We start from the raw sequence: 15878 nt of genomic DNA on the forward strand, positions 1-15878 counted from the left end.
AGCCTTGTAGGTGAGAAGAAGGATTTTAAATTCTATTCTGGATTTTACAGGAAGCCAATACAGAGAAACTACAACAGGAGAGATGTGATCTCTTTTCCTGGTTCCTGTCAGAACACGTGCTGCAGCATGCTGGATCAACTGAAGAGTCTTTATGGACTTTTTTGAGCAGCCTGATAATAAACAATTGCAGTAATCCAGCCTAGAAGTAACAAATGCATGGACTAGTTTTTCTGCATCATTTTTAGACAGGATATTCCTGATTTTTGCAATATTACCTAGGTGAAAAAAGGCAGTCCTTGAAATTTACTTTAACCACAATGTGTACAATGCTGTGGATCTACAGCACGTTGTTCAAATGCCAACACACTGCTGTCAAAACTGATTAACTACACATTCAAAACAGAATAGATCTCAGTCTGGTGCCTATCAAACACTGCTGATTGCACTTTTAGCTGCACATGTTCAGTTTTGCCCGCAATTGACAAAAACTTTATTCATGTAGGCTAGAGCTATTCTGTCTGAGTGGTCTGTGTGTGTGTGTGTGTGTGGTGTGTGTGTGTGTGTGTTTGTGTTGTGTGTGTGTGTGTGTGTGTGTGTGTGTGTGTGTGTGTGTGCGCACACAAGCGCACAAGAGATAGAGAAAGAGAGACATGGGATGAACAGCCTGTCTGTCAGGTGTTGCTACTCACATTAGTCACGTAAAAAAACAAAGGATTCTGGGAAGCGACGACCACCGACACAAAGAGCCTCCAGACTCTACTCAGCGTCACCCGATCTTTTCTGTGTGTGCTTGGTGGTCTATGTGTGTTTGGGTATGTGTGTATGTGGTGGGGGGTTTTCTTTAGAGTGTGAGGGCGCCTCATTGGCTGCCGTGCTGGGGTCAAGCTGAGGTCAGGACATGTGTGATGGATGGACCTCTGTCTCTAGACCACTGCTCTTCTCCCAGTCCTCTCGCCTCTGGGCCTCAGACCTGCTAAAGCGTCCTAGCTGTGCTCTCCTCTGTTCACTTTGAGTCACTCCGTTTGGCCAAGCAGGACTGCTTCAACAGACAAAAGGAGCTTGAAAGAAAACTGCAGACAACTCTTTGAGGTGAGTTCTGCTGTGGACGTACAGTCAGCCTCATCTCCGCCTTTCCTCACTTTAAGCACCACAACACACGTTACTGTTTCCGTCAATGTTTCATCATATACATACATGATGTCATCTCTTCTCTCTTTCCCCATCTTCTCTTCCTCCATCATACTGTCAATCCCTCTATCGGCTCTGTCCCTTTATCGGCACATGGAGACGCACATCTGTCGATGGAGGAATTCATTTTGGCTGCCAATCACAACAGGGGAGTGGTCAATGAGCGCAGAGGTGCCAATACCTCGACTACTCTGATGAGTGACTTCTGTCTCTTTTGTCTCTCTGAGCTTCCAGCACTTTCTGTCTGCTACTGTGTGATCACAGCTAGACCAAGAAACTTGTCTTTCCCACTCTCTTGTTTTGATCATTACTGAGCAGAGTACCATAGCTGACCATAAACAAACTACAACCAAGATCTGTGAGTAAAGGCAAAGTCTAAGCAGAGGCCTCAAGGACACACCAACTACATTTTTGCTCAAATCCCTGTACCTTTCATTTGCATTATGCCCTATAGGACACTTGGGATTTTTCTATTACAAAGGAGAAATGAGGCCGAACCTCAAAAGCTTTAGTCGGGTTTGATGGCAACATCAAATGGGTATTTACCATAGGTGGTACAATGACAGGTCTTCTGTCGTCTTTTCCTCTCCCTGTGAAAGTGTTCTCGTTTGCATCTCAATCCTCCAATCTATTTTCTTCTATCTTTATCTTGGTAATTATCTCTAAACTTTGTGGTGTCACACACACACACACACACACACACAAGCACACACACACACACACACACACACACACAAAAGCACAACAAACCACACAAAACACCCCCCAAACCCACACACACACACACACACACACACACACACACACACACACACACATACACACATACAAATGCAGTCATGTGAAAGACATTCTTTGTTTTTTACGGCTAATGTGAGTAGCAACACTTGACAGACAAGCTGTTCATCCATGTCTCTTTTCTGTCTCTCACTCTCACTCTCTCTCATGCTCACACACACCACACAACACACACACACCACACACACACACCACACACACACACACACCAACCCACACACATCACTCAATCACACACAAGCCTCTAGAAAAATGAGAAACTGAAATCAACACAAAGTAAGATGTGTGAGATTAAATGCATTCCTCTCTATTTCTCTCTGTGTCTGTGTGTGTGTGTGTGTGGTGTGTGTGTGTGTGGGGGGGGGGGGGGGGGGGGGGGTGCCTAGACTGGTTTGTGCTGAGCATGTGCAAACTCGTCCCGACCTCATATCCTTAAGACTGTATTTGCACTTGTTTTACAAACAACCTCAGTGCAAATGTCTTTTACATCTGACTGCATTTGTGTGTGTGGTGTGGTGTGTGGTGTGTGTGTGTGGTGTGTTGTGGTGGTGTGGGGGTGTTGATTTTTAGTGTGTGTGTGTGTGTGTGTGTGTGTGTGTGTTATGAGATGAATACCTGGTGGTGGCTTATGTGAGTGTTGCTGTCAACTTTGCTTCCTTTTTTGTGTGTCACAAATCATCTCACTGTGTCCACCGATACTGGTGAAGAAAAGGACTCACTGCTCTGATCCAGTCTTCAGGAACACATCCACAGTGAAATAGTGAAATAACAACAATTTAATTTAGCTAGGCACAGGAAACCTTTTAAAACCTTTTGAAATGTGTCTTTTTCACAGAATAGATTCAGGTTCTGACCAAAAATATGCGAGGTGAAATGATTCACATATCCTAATAAAACACAGGCAAAGTCACATTCAAGATATTACTATTATGTATTAGCTTAGAAACTTGACAGGATTTATTCATCTAAATATTGGAGAATTGTGTTTCCTTGTAATTGCCGTAATGCTTGTAAAGTAAATTAAAAAAATTAAGTCAGGTCACATTTGTTAAAATATATATACGAATATGTAAAGAACTTTAAATCGAAATTTAAAAACATGTGTTTTTGTTTTTTCTCCTAATCAAAATTTTCCAATTTGATTTTCAAAAAAAAAAAGAAATTCTGAATAGGTTTTGTGGCGGCCTTCTTTTTTGATCTGAAATCCGAAATATTTTGTTGTTGTATATAATATATAAATAGATTCATGTTTGAGTTCAAATCTACATTCACATCGTACATTGTAATGCACGCCATTTTATTTATAATATTCTAATAGTTGGACAGTTTTTAAAATAAACTTTCGGAATTTGTGTTATACTACCCCATCTCTTTGGTGGAATATTATAATTACAATGTCACAGTTTTCCTTCATGTCAAAGGAACAGACTAATCAATATTTATGTTCCCAAAAAGTAATTTTTTTATATGTTGTATCCCAATCATTTCCATGGCACAAGTGGTGGTTGGCACAAGGCGCATGTGTATTTTAGGCCACATCAAGGACGTGCAAATACATTTTCAATCTAATATCTGCGTCACCTCCTTAAGTCAAAAGCTTTAAACGGCTATTACTCTGTCACGTAGCTTTAATGGTTTTCGTCAAACATCTGTCTTCTTCCATGTGTTTATCCGTGGGCTTTAATGGGAGATTCCGGCAGTCGGACTAAAAACGTCCTGACAGACCTTCTTTTACCATGCTGAGGTCATTTCGAGCATTAAGCACCGAATCTGAGGGTGTTGCGGTCAAACAGGCCGTCGGACCTGGACTGTGACTGTAGTTGAGGTGCTGGTTTGCCCAGTGTGGTCTGTAAACTGTTGTTTAGGTGTGGGTGGTGCTGTGACAACAAACTCAAACTGTGACCGAGGATTGACCCCAGGGTTTCTTTTCAGGATCAGCTGCCTTTCTAACCTCCTCTATGTGGCTCCTGCATAGCGCATAGGAGCCTGGAGGGAGAACCGTGGAGCTTAAACTGCCCAAAGTAGGGTCCGGGGACACCCGAGGGTGCTTGAGGATGGTTTGATGGGGCCTCCAGAAACATATTCTTTCATCTTACTATTTAGGATATATTATCCCAGGGTACACGCCATTGTGTTAATAACTGTTAAAAATGTGTAAAAAGAAAATAACTCTCTTTTTTGTGTTCCTCTCTACAACAACTTCTATTTTGTTTAGATTTAAATTGGTTTAAAATCATTAATGTCATCAGGTTAGGACGCACATATTAGAATCTCCGGCCAAATGAGTAGCCTACAACTATGTGCCAAAATGTGGGAGATTTGCAAATGCAAGCAAAATAGGACACCAGATGTTTAGTTTTGAAGAATCGCTGTGAAACAAGGCTGCTGATTGAAATAAAATATAAAAAAATAGATTGTCAAGGGTTGCACACTTTTTAAAACTCGTTGTCATATACCTAATTGTGTAGAACACGCGGAAATAAACATTTCCAAAGCCATGTGTATAAAATTGGTATGTCTTAGATATTATAGCTAAGTTTTGATGAGAACTAATTTATCAAAATATTTAAAGAGATATGGGCGCGATATAATAAGTTGTGAAAATGTTATCAAGTGACTGACTTTTTATTCAGTCTAATGTCAACATTTTAAAATGTGTATTCCTTCGTTCAATATGATGCGGGACAATAACATTTCAAATTAAATACATTATTTTAACACAGCCTTGTGAATCAAATCTCTGTGGTTTTCAATAGCTTTATCATATAATTGTTTTACCAATGAGCAGAAGTGCTAATATAATAGGGTACAGCAGCTAACTTGGCGCTTTGCCTTAAAATGGTGAAATAACAATCTCCTTTTTAAATTGGGGGGAATACATTCCATTAAAATTAGCTTAAATTTAAAAAACCCATATCGTAGTAATTTCTTTGCAAAAGCAAAACAGTTTGTCACAGATTGTCTCAGATCATAATAATTTGTCAAGATAAAGAGCACATCAACATCCTTTTGACTTTATGTATTTTTTGGTAATACATTAGATTACTCTTACCAGGTTGACCTGACAAACAAACAGGGCCATTGAGCAACATGTCATATACATACTTCACTATTAACTAAAACGGTTTGTAATGACCAAACAAACAGATTTATGGGCAACCATCGCCCCTTGGACAAAACCCCATGATGCAAAAACTTAACTATATGACACGATAATAATACAGCCGAGATTGGCTACATAACTTCCTACAGTTTGCTGTTGCTGAATTAGTCTGAGTATCGCTCCAATAGAGCAGCTGGTGCAGGTGGATCGAAAGGTGAACGTCGCTCATTAAGCATGGCTCTTTCTGCGTGTTTTGCCCTTATGATGGACGCGCAGCCTGTACACTAGGAATTTAAACAATAAAATAATCAGGAAACACCTTTTTTTTCTCCTTTTTTTTCTTTTGGAATCTAGCCAGAGGATACCCAGATACCAGGTAAAATAAAACTAAACACAAATTTACAGTGTAGAGTCCTTAGACTTCTTTGATTTACACAATACATATTAATAAATGTTATTCATAATGTAAGTTGATTTTAAAGACAACACTGTCTTTATTAACTCACAATTAGTGGTCCTTAAAGACCATATGGGCATGTTCGGCGTAAATACAACATAACCTGACGTAATCTTTTTGAAGCAAAATTGTGTAGCTTACTGTGTGACAAGCAGTGCTGCAAGTTTTCACAGTTCATCTTGTAATCAGGTGGGGATGTTGACACGTCGTTGTGACTTAGGGAACTAAGGAGTTAATGCTGACGGGGCCGGTGGGGCCCCATCCTTGTCAATAGCCAAACCTCGATGTTTTAATAGATGACTTTATTTTTTGTCCCTTCAATAAGCCGAAAGCTCGATAAGGTTGTCATCCCAAATGACGCTGACGTCCTCGCTCTCATCTCCTCCGTGGATAAACATGCCTTTGTAATGTCAATAACTCTTCACCCCAGGGACGGGAGCGCGCACATCCGCATACATTGAGGGAATCTGCTGTGCGTAAAAAAAGACACGTGCAGCTTCTCAGAGCTGTCCATGTCTGTAGAGCTTAGAATAAAGGTCTGATGGGCGGATTTAGATTAAAAATTTGCAATAAAATCCTCAGAAAAGTGTAAATGTCTGTCTCTCCCAAGACTTCCTCTCAGCAAGGACACAGATGAATATTTTTAAGAGGTATACCCACTTTAATACACATAACTGACCCGTAAAGGTCTTTCTGGACAAGACATTTTGTATGCGCTCAACTGGATTAAATAGATAACAGATAAAAGCCTGGGGTATAGCCTTCATTTGGCCGATTCCCCAACTGATAAAACTCAGCGCCCCAGCATTACGCATCATGCAAATCTCACACAATTGACATTCAGACAGTCGTCAGTGACACACAAACACACAGGCCTCAAACACAGAGGTGACAGTGATAAAGAAGGTACTATAACAATGCACTCTATTACGATTTATTAACGAGGTCATCTCGTTGATTGTGGGATGCCTAATTTACGACATCCAGTGCAATCACCCTGGCCGTGGACAGTACGCACAACTTTGGCATATTTGAGGTATATGTTTGTGTGTGTAGCTTTGGGACTTTACATTGGCACACTCTGCAGCACTGTTAAGGAGCATGTGCAAGGAAGGAACTGGATATCTTTTGCACCATCATAGTCGTGGTGCAACGCGTAATTCACGTCAATTTCTAAAGAAAGTGGACACATTTTCAACCATCGACCTACTGTTGTCTTGACGGCAATGTTATCTTTCTTCCGAACACAATACACAATATAAAACAAATCGTTAACTCAGAAATGGTCCACATGATTGTCCAGAGTCCCAAATAGTGCATTAATTTGTCCTAAATGTCCACATATGTCATCCACCAATCAGGACTGGCTTTCATACACTGGGTACGAGCTTTGATACATACAGGCCGCCTGTGGCCCAAATAGGTGTGGAGGTGTTGTTTTTTTAGTTGGAGGAGTAAGTATCAGACACCGTGGATGATGTGGGAGACGGAGTAGAGGGAGCTGAGATAGACTTCTCTGATGCTGCATCGTCCATTTTCTTTTGACTGCTCTCTCCCGGGTCTGAGGATGAAGCTTTATTCGGCAGAAGCCCTTCTTTCTCCCTCTTCTTCTGCTTCATCCTCCGGTTCTGGAACCAGATTTTCACCTGAGTCTCATTCAGCTGCAGCGCGGCCGCGATCTCAACGCGCCGCGCACGGGTCAGGTACTTGTTAAAGTGGAACTCCTTTTCCAGCTCCGTCAGCTGTTTGGTGGTGAAGTTGGTCCGGACCGTGTTTGGCTGACCCCCATACCCGTACTCTCCAGACCTGCCTACGGACAGAGAAACAAACCACCCTGAACTTTGAAGAAAAGTAACCCTATTTTCTCTGTTCACAACACACATGACTTATTAGACAACTGCTTGTGCATGTAAGCGACTTTTACGCATCAGGAAGCAACTTTTACGCACTTAATGTCAGCTACTTTGAAACATGCTGTGATACATGTGCGCATAAATGGTCTGACATAAAACTGCAAAACATAGCATTTGCTCTTTATACTTCCTTATACAATAAGAGGTATTCCTTTAAGACAGCACAGCACAATACAAACATAACACAATCAAGCAGGAAGTGTCAAATATAAAGAAGGCCTATACAAATTGAACTCCACAATCTGGCTTTAAATTTGTTTATATTCCTGTTTCCCACACACACAAAATGTATCACTTTAATGTAAGGGTTAGAATCACGTCTAAGCCAGTGTTGTTTACAGACACTTTGTGCCCTTGGCACCCACCTGTTTTTGGTGGGTTCCTCTTGACTTTCATCCAGTCGAAGGTCTGTGCAGAAGATGCACCCTCAGACAGGGGTGAACAACAAGCCTCCAGGTGAGCTGCGTGCAGTGGTGACAGCGGGTTTGAGCACCCAGGAAAAGGGGCTGCTTGCTCGTGCCCGCCGCCATAGGCAGCATGGGCATACTGCACTTGACCCAGGGGGGCGGCACTGTAACCTTGGCGATGCTGAGAGACCATGGAGGAGGAAATGTTACCCGAGTACATCAGTGGGCCGCACTGGGGGAATCCAGCGGCCGATTCTACTTCCTGGTTGAGCGCGTAATGATTATACGTAGCACAGAAACTTTGTGGTCCATAGTTGGAGCTGCAGGCCGGATGGGTTCCATAGAGACCCAGAGAGCTGGCGGTAGATTGGAATGAACCCGGCTGGTGAGGGAGGCCGTCAGGGGAAGCCCTGCTCCCCATAAAGCGGTCATCCGCACCGCAGTTGTTGACAGTAACAGCGCAGGACTGGAAAGTTGTAATCCCGTGGTCCGAGTGGAAACCCCTGACAGAGCATGAGCCACCTTCACCGCTCATCGCTGTGTAGTCCAAGAAGCTGCTCATTGTAGCATTGTTCTAGCGGGGCTGAGGGACCGTCCACTCTACAGACACCCTCTGATCTATTCCTATCTCCCCTCTTACCCTGAGTGACCGTGCCAACCTTTACCTATACTCTCTCCTGATCAGAAGAGGAAGGGGGGCGCACGGGCCGATATCAATGAACGGTGGCTGTCACGTGGGCCCGGGTCAGCCAGTGAGGTACTTGTCCTTATCCCCTTAGCCGGTGACAGATTGGTGTTTGAGTGGCTATTTAAATTCCAGGCTCGTCGATCAAGGTGACGCGCGTCGCCACTAATGTATTGGCCAAGCAAACAATGAGCTGAGAGGCAGACGACTGTGGACCGCTCCGGGGTCGCATGAAGAGTGGCGAACGGCAAACACGGCGTCTTCTAACCCCTGCTGTGCGCTCTCCCGCCCGGGGAAAGATTAACTTTTCACCTTCTGCAACCCCTCCACGAGGACGACCTAGCACTCTCACCTCAGGTATGGTATTTTTAGAATAGAGATGAGAAAAGGTGTGTATGTGCGTGTGTAGGCGTGTGTGCATGTGTTGGTGCATATGTCTGCGCAAGGATGTGCGTGTGCCCTTTGTGCGTGTCTGTATCAGCCCGAACGTATTAGTCGTAATGTCATATTTGTATAGTGGTCTCATTCTCTCTTGGATGGATAGCTCAGTGTGTGTGTGTGTGTGTGTATATATGTGTGTTTGTGTCTGTGTGTTTGTGTCTGTGTGTGTGTGTGTGTGTGTGTGTGTGCGTGTGTGTGTGTGTGTGTGTGCGCGCGCGTGCGCGAGTCTGCGACTGCGTGTGTGCGAGTGTGTGTGTGTGTGTGTGTGTGTGTGTGTGTGTGTGTGTGTGTGTGTGTGTGTGTGTGTGTGTGTGTGTGTGTGTGTGTGTGCCACTGCCACAGGCTATATGGGCTACCAGTGTCCCATTCCAATGCGAAGTGTTTCACGCTTTAACACTGTGAAGGATTTGCTCAGCAAATATTTTCACAGTGTGACAGTGAAGGAGAGGCAGGAAGGTTTCACTCCTGACAAAAGCAAAAATGACTTAACTTTAGTCAAAGAGAGCTTTTCAGTATCTATGTTCCCCATCAAGGTCGCATTGGAAATGTTTGGCTGCTTTTCAGTACTTGCTGGGAGGTCACAGGTGATGTAACGACAAGAAAACCTATTACACATTAAGATGATGTAGTATCACTTTTTTCTCTCCCAGGGTCATAGGGTCTGCTATCTACTCGATTTCACTCCCACATGTATTCATTATGCATGTATAGTGATCAAATGACCTTATAATGCGAGGCCCGTCGTGGAGCTAATGCGCCCGTATAGCCCGAGGTGCGTCTGTGGGCTGATTATCCTGGTAAGTTCATCAAATAAAGCTGTTGCTTTATTGCTTGAAATTAATGGCCACGAAAAGCTGTGCCGAAAAAAAGGCAGAACAGGGGGAGAGTATGCGTGGGAGAGCTGTGGTGTAGAGATAGCAGCCTGCAGACCCAACCTCTCACTGAGGAAGGAAAAGAAAAGGGAGGAGAGGAGGAATGGTGGATCACATGGATGGATGAGCGCCCCCGCTGGCCTCATGTGGTCAAACAACCAAAATGCCTTTCAGTGTGCTGATAGTTTGCTGTCCTCACTTAGTTCCATTTTACTGTATTTTGTATTTCTGATAGTTACTATTACTTTTCAGATTAAGATTTTACACAACCACTAAAACTTTAAGTAATAAAATGATACATCTACACTGTAGATTATAAAGTGAGCTATACTAACAGCATATATTAATAATTATTATTATATACCTATAATAGTGTTAAATGTGGCACCACCTCGACCAGCTGCATTATCAAAATGCTGTTTATATGTAAGTAGTACTAATAAACTGATATAATGTATAGAATACAACATATGATATGTCAATTAAACTGACAGGGCCATCTGCTGCCACATGATTAGAATTATTAGTATTAGCTACTATCAAAAGTATTCTTCTACTTTTAATAATTTTACATAGTTGTTAAAACTTCTACTTAACTACATATTTGAATATGACCTTTCCTTGTGATGAGGAAGAAATTGTTTCTACTGTGTCTTGCTGCTACTTTTACTTTTATTTTTTGAAGGATCTGAATACTTCTTGCCTTTTGTCTTAAGATGTAGATGTAAATGAGTTTAAAAAAAGATGTAGTCTACTAAAAATAGTCATGTCCTTCTTTAAAGTTTGATACTTGAAGTATTCAGGTATTTCAAGCTCATGGATTATTAAAGAAAGTAAAGAGGCGAGCAAACTTCCCACCACTGAAAAAAGCGCAGTAGGGTCAACACTACCCACCACCCCCTCCTCTCTCTGTCTTCCCAGCTGCCTCTGCGACAGTAGTGAGTGGGCGCTGTGGATCCTGCCTTGTCTGCCTGTGGAAACTTCGCCAGGCCTTGGAGCTTTCTTGGCTCTTTGTGTGAACACATGTGACGAGAAAAGGCGCGCTGTCTCGGAATGATTTGGTTAAACTGACCCTGTGGATTGCAGGAGAGTAGAGGACCCCCCACCCCCTCCTTTTTCTTCTCCTCTTTTTTTTTTTACCCCTATACCCCCTTTCTTAAACACACACTCACATTGACACACACACTCCAGTTGCCTAGTAGGCTAATCTTAAACCAGTCGATTGGCTTCTCATGACTTCCAGATTATTCGATAAACCGACGCTGAATATTCGAGTTTATGAATTTCGCACGTGTAGATGATTTGGTGAATCGATCCGTGCAGGCCGGTTGTTTTTGCTGTTCTCACACGCAAAGCTGCTATAGCAGATATTGAGTCAAGTTGTGCATGAGCTAATAACCGATTCACATAAGTCACCTCAAGTGCAATACAATAGAGCAAGACCATTCATAATCCTTATAGTGAACTCCAAGACTTCCTTTGAACTGCTCCAATAATGTTGTAAAATCTCCCCAAAACGCACAAACTCTCCAGATTAAGTAAACCAGACATAGCATAATGCTCCTCTCTCAGCAGCTATGAATAGTAAATGTGTGTCGGATGAATTACATCTAGTCCAGAAGTGGTCTGTTTAGAGTTGGGGCTACTTTTAACGCACAGGGAAAGAGTGCAGCCTCAAAACCTGAGCAGCCTGCTACTGCTTGCTGCCGCTGTCCTCGAGCCAGAGCCGTGTTTAAACAAGCTATAAAAATGAATTATTACCAAACGCACGCAGAGACTTAGCCCTCTTTTAGTACAGGAATTGAGGAGTCCTGTGTGAAAATTTAAGTGGGGTTTTATTTGTGCACATTACTCCACAATTGGTCTCCTTAATGTCCATCTCATTCATGCCACGGAGTGATTTATGAGCTCCTGAAGGCAAACATGGCTCGGGTATTTGCCTGTGCAACATGCACACAATGTTAAGAGCCCTGCCATGCTAAGATCCGTCCTGGAGGGTTTGCTTTTACTCTCCAAAGTATGATGTTTGATGGGGAAAATAAAAATAATCTGCATAAGGGTTTATGTAGGCATGCTTGAAATAGTGTGTAAAAAAAAAAAAAATCTAAAGTATTTTCAGTAAAATAAATGCTACTATTTTGCATGGTGAATTAGTTAATAAACTGCTAATTAGCAGATATTTAAAAGTAATTTCACTACGTTTTAAAAAGTTAGATCAAAGTTTGAAATAACACAATTTAATGCTATTGCATTATTTGATAAAAAAGGCAAATATATGTTTCAGTTAAACTATTTAAAACAATCTGCATTATGTTGAAAATAAATTCTACAATAAAAGTACATTTGAATCATACACGTGTGTGCTTTCACAGTTCAACACGGGCTACGCGATTTATATTCATTGCCAACCTGTTGTGAAATTTGCATAGCGTCTCTATCTTTTTTTTTGTTGCTCTACTTCGCATATTTTGCATATTCTCACTATGAATAATTCTAGCAAAAATATTCAGTGTCAAGCAACTTGCAAGAAACGACTCAAAACACCAGAGAAAAAAGGATTGTAGCCAAGTTAATTGTATTCTAACAAAAATATCCAAGACATTGGAAGCTATACAAAAATAAAATGACCAGGTTCCATAGGCCTAATATTGTATACTTATTCACATACACTCATAATTTCCATTCCAAGAGATCAATTTCTTATGGTAATTACAAGCCACGTTTGAGTAGAGCTATTTCAGTGATTTCATTTCATCCTTACCTTGTATTAACCGTCAAGTCAAATATCAACAGAATAAATGTGCCGAATATACAATTAACATCAGAGTTAATACCATTGCAGCCTGATCTTTATTGTCCCGAAAAAAAAAAAAGCTATTGTGATTGATTTCAGTTAATAGTTCAGATGCTGCAAGTCGATTGTGGTTAGGGACTCCGAGAAAAAATAGAAACTGTCCGTAGAAATGTCCACAGGGCTGTCCAGAGACTCTGACAAGCTCGGCGAGGCTGCATCTGAGAGCTGTAGACAGGAATCCGAAGAGAAAGCTTGAAAATCGTGTATAGAAACATCCAGGGCCGGGGGACTGTCGCTATTGTCCGGGCCAGATGCCGAGCCTGGGCCCATTGTTGACATGCAGCCCGGAACAGTGGGCGACGGGTTGGGGAAATGTTTCAGATTTTTGTCATTGCTGTTCAGCGGCGCAGCAGCAAAGCTCATGGTCTCGCCATTGTGAAGCTGCTGTGTGGAGCTGAGAGAGTTGTTCTGAAAGGAGCACGTATCTCTCTCCAGCAGGGCCCCACTCCGCTCGTACAGGGGGCCCTCGTCGTCCTCTTCGTCGCTGGGGATGCAGTCCTCGGCGCCTGGCCCTTTCCCCTCCCCGTTGTGGTTCTCCTTGCTCTGGGTCTGTCGCTTGTGCTTCATGCGCCGGTTTTGGAACCAGACTTTGACCTGCCTCTCGGTCAGGTCCAGCAGGGCCGCTATTTCCACTCTCCTTGGCCGGCACAGATACTTGTTGAAGTGGAACTCCTTCTCCAGCTCCAGCAGCTGTGTGTTGGTGTACGCTGTCCTTAGCCGACGGGAGCCCCCTCCTCCCCCAGAACTCTCAACAATCTCAGGCGAGCCTGGAAAATAAGCATCACGGTAGCATGGGATTAAAAACGCAAGACTCAACAGTTACATAACCCCGCTGGCCGTGGATCTCACATTATGGTTATCACAAAACACTAGAGAGTGGCTCACAACATGCTGCAGCAAAATGGCCGCTGGAGCTGCTGACCCAAGCTTGTAGCCTGTACACCTTTTATCCAAAAATCATTACAGCATAAAGATACTCATCATCAGATGGTTTTACACATAAAATAACGTCCATCATGAGCGTGAAGCAAACACAGTGCACTAAAAGCAGTGAGGTCCAGGCTGGGGTGGTATACTAATGAATGCTCCAGCTGCCCTCCTCGGCAACGGCACTCCATCACTCTTCATTACTGTCACACATCAAAACTCTGCTACGGCTAGGGGAATAAATCATCTTACATCACCAAACTTTACCCAAACTTTTTTTTTCTTGCTTCATACACTATCTCACAATATCCATAAATCTATCAGAATAAAACGTGTCAAGTCTATTTGTTTTCTTTTGTTACAAAAGGCCAGCGCACTGAGCTACAATTTAGCAACAGATAGTAAAGACTTTTTGCAGTAAAGTGGCTGTGTTTTGAAATGTCCCACCTTTTGGAGAAAAGGACACAGGTCCATTGGCGATGGTGGTAGCGGTGGAGGTCGGCAGGTGGTTCCTTTTGGAGGCTTTCTTCTCCCGCATCCAGGGGTACTCCGGGGGTAAGGAGGCAGTGGGCAGCGGGCTGCATCCGTCGGGGCTGTGTCTGGGCCGGCCGTGCCGCGGATGGCTGCCCGGATTCAGGCTGGGAATGGTCTGCTCAAAGGGAGGAGGAATCAGTGTCGGGCGTGAAAGCGTCGAGCTCTTGATTGATGAACTTTGAAATGAATCAGCGACAGGGGGGAAAGATGTCAGGCACTCAGCAAGCGACGGCTGACTATTGATAAAACCGCTCTCTCGCTCGAATTCGTAATTCATCTCCGCTCCCTGAGAGCCGAGGAAAGTTTGCACGCGTATTTTTATAAATGTTGCGGCTCAGTGAGGACCAGAAAGAAAAAATCATTAAAAAAATCTCCTGGTGGTTTTTTCTATATCACTGATTACGGCCGTATGGGGACCGAGCTACTATTAAACTATTGAATTCATGGAGACAAGGTTGAAATTGGACCGAATTGGCTGTCACATGATTACCTCTGCCCAATGACAATTTGGGGTTTAATCAAAAGGAGCCACTGTCTGTCTGATTGATCCAAAAACTCTGCTGAAGAACGTCTCGCTCAGCTGGGGGACGACTGTTTTTATTTACATATTTGTCCGCTCAGTTTATCCTCCTCTCGCCCTTCCAGTCCAGTCCACTAAGCTACAAAATGTGTTTTTTAAGAATGGCTGACGCTCACTATTACAGGGAAGGAGCCCAGCCTAGGGTGCGCGGATTCGTGCACTCCTTTCTCGTATTGTTTGAGGATGTCAGTCGAGAACGCCCCCACCACACGTATACACACACACACACACACACACACACACACACACACACCCACTTCATCCGTAGCTTTTTATATTAGCACAGCCAGACTTTCAGAAGGTGAAAAAACATACCCCAAAAACTGATATTGAGACTTCTCGACAGAAACAGACCATAACAACACAGCCTGCTTGGTGAGTGGGAACTCCTGAGTACATGTGATTCTTCAAAGATGCATAATAATGAAATATGCAGTGCATCCATTGACATGTGTTACAATGAAATGCCCATCCATTAAGTTAATACTGACAAATATGGCATGTTCCATTTCATCCCATGACAGTTTACCAGAAACGTGAAGATACACATATGTATGCATGTGCACTCACAAACATCGTTTTTTATAGGCTATTTATGTGGCCTCTATAAATATGCTATGTACGCACATGGGAATTTTGTTAATTCCACAAAAGGTCGATTTAATAACGAGGTCATCGGCACCCATGTGCGTGCAAAAACCTACAAACACTAGGTTAAACACACAAAAACCCTTTCTTTTCACATTAGTAATTGTTACATGTTTCGATAACCAGAAGCTGCTGTAATGGGTACCTTATCTTAAATATGATATTATTAGTTAGAATAGTGTCATGTTTGTGTTGAGGGGACAACCTCAAGGCTAACCCAGGGTTTATTTGGAGGACAGTAGCTAAAATGCTGCGAAAAGCATCTCACTGTATTGCCAGCATCATTTCTACCTGAAACTGCAATGAAGCAAGAACCATCACGTTTCCAATCGACCATTTAGAATGAATCCATTTGCAGAGTTATTATGTAAATGGAATTGTTATTGAATGGCGTATCCCTGCAGTGTTTGGGTGTATGGCCCTTCCAGCATGTTCTGTGAAAGCCACACTTGGGATGTTTTTCGTCAAGCA

The 15878-nt window shown here is 42.9% G+C and overlaps 2 protein-coding genes across 4 annotated transcripts; both read right to left on the reverse strand.

Moving 5' to 3' along the window:
* Positions 1–6500: 6500 nt before the first annotated feature.
* hoxa1a (homeobox A1a) lies at positions 6501–8833 on the reverse strand. Its single transcript, XM_032534790.1, has 2 exons — positions 7825–8833; positions 6501–7356 (listed from the first exon to the last, which is right to left on the reverse strand). The coding sequence occupies exons 1-2, from the start codon at positions 8426–8428 to the stop codon at positions 6989–6991; spliced, it is 972 nt and encodes a 323-aa protein (XP_032390681.1). The 5' UTR covers positions 8429–8833; the 3' UTR covers positions 6501–6988.
* Positions 8834–12416: 3583 nt separating this feature from the next.
* LOC116701207 (homeobox protein Hox-A2a) lies at positions 12417–15872 on the reverse strand. 3 transcript variants are annotated; one of them, XM_032534789.1, is made up of 3 exons: positions 14785–15872; positions 14093–14294; positions 12417–13485 (listed from the first exon to the last, which is right to left on the reverse strand). In XM_032534789.1, exons 2-3 carry the CDS (start codon positions 14181–14183, stop codon positions 12758–12760), a joined length of 819 nt encoding a protein of 272 aa, XP_032390680.1. In that variant the 5' UTR covers positions 14184–14294; positions 14785–15872; the 3' UTR covers positions 12417–12757. The 3 variants fall into 3 exon arrangements, with proteins under 3 accessions (XP_032390680.1, XP_032390679.1, XP_032390678.1); XM_032534788.1 differs by having other exon boundaries at positions 14670–15872; XM_032534787.1 differs by having other exon boundaries at positions 14093–15872.
* Positions 15873–15878: the final 6 nt, after the last annotated feature.

The sequence above is a fragment of the Etheostoma spectabile genome, chromosome 14 (genome assembly GCF_008692095.1).
Source record: "Etheostoma spectabile isolate EspeVRDwgs_2016 chromosome 14, UIUC_Espe_1.0, whole genome shotgun sequence".
NCBI classification, from domain to species: Eukaryota; Metazoa; Chordata; class Actinopteri; order Perciformes; family Percidae; genus Etheostoma; species Etheostoma spectabile.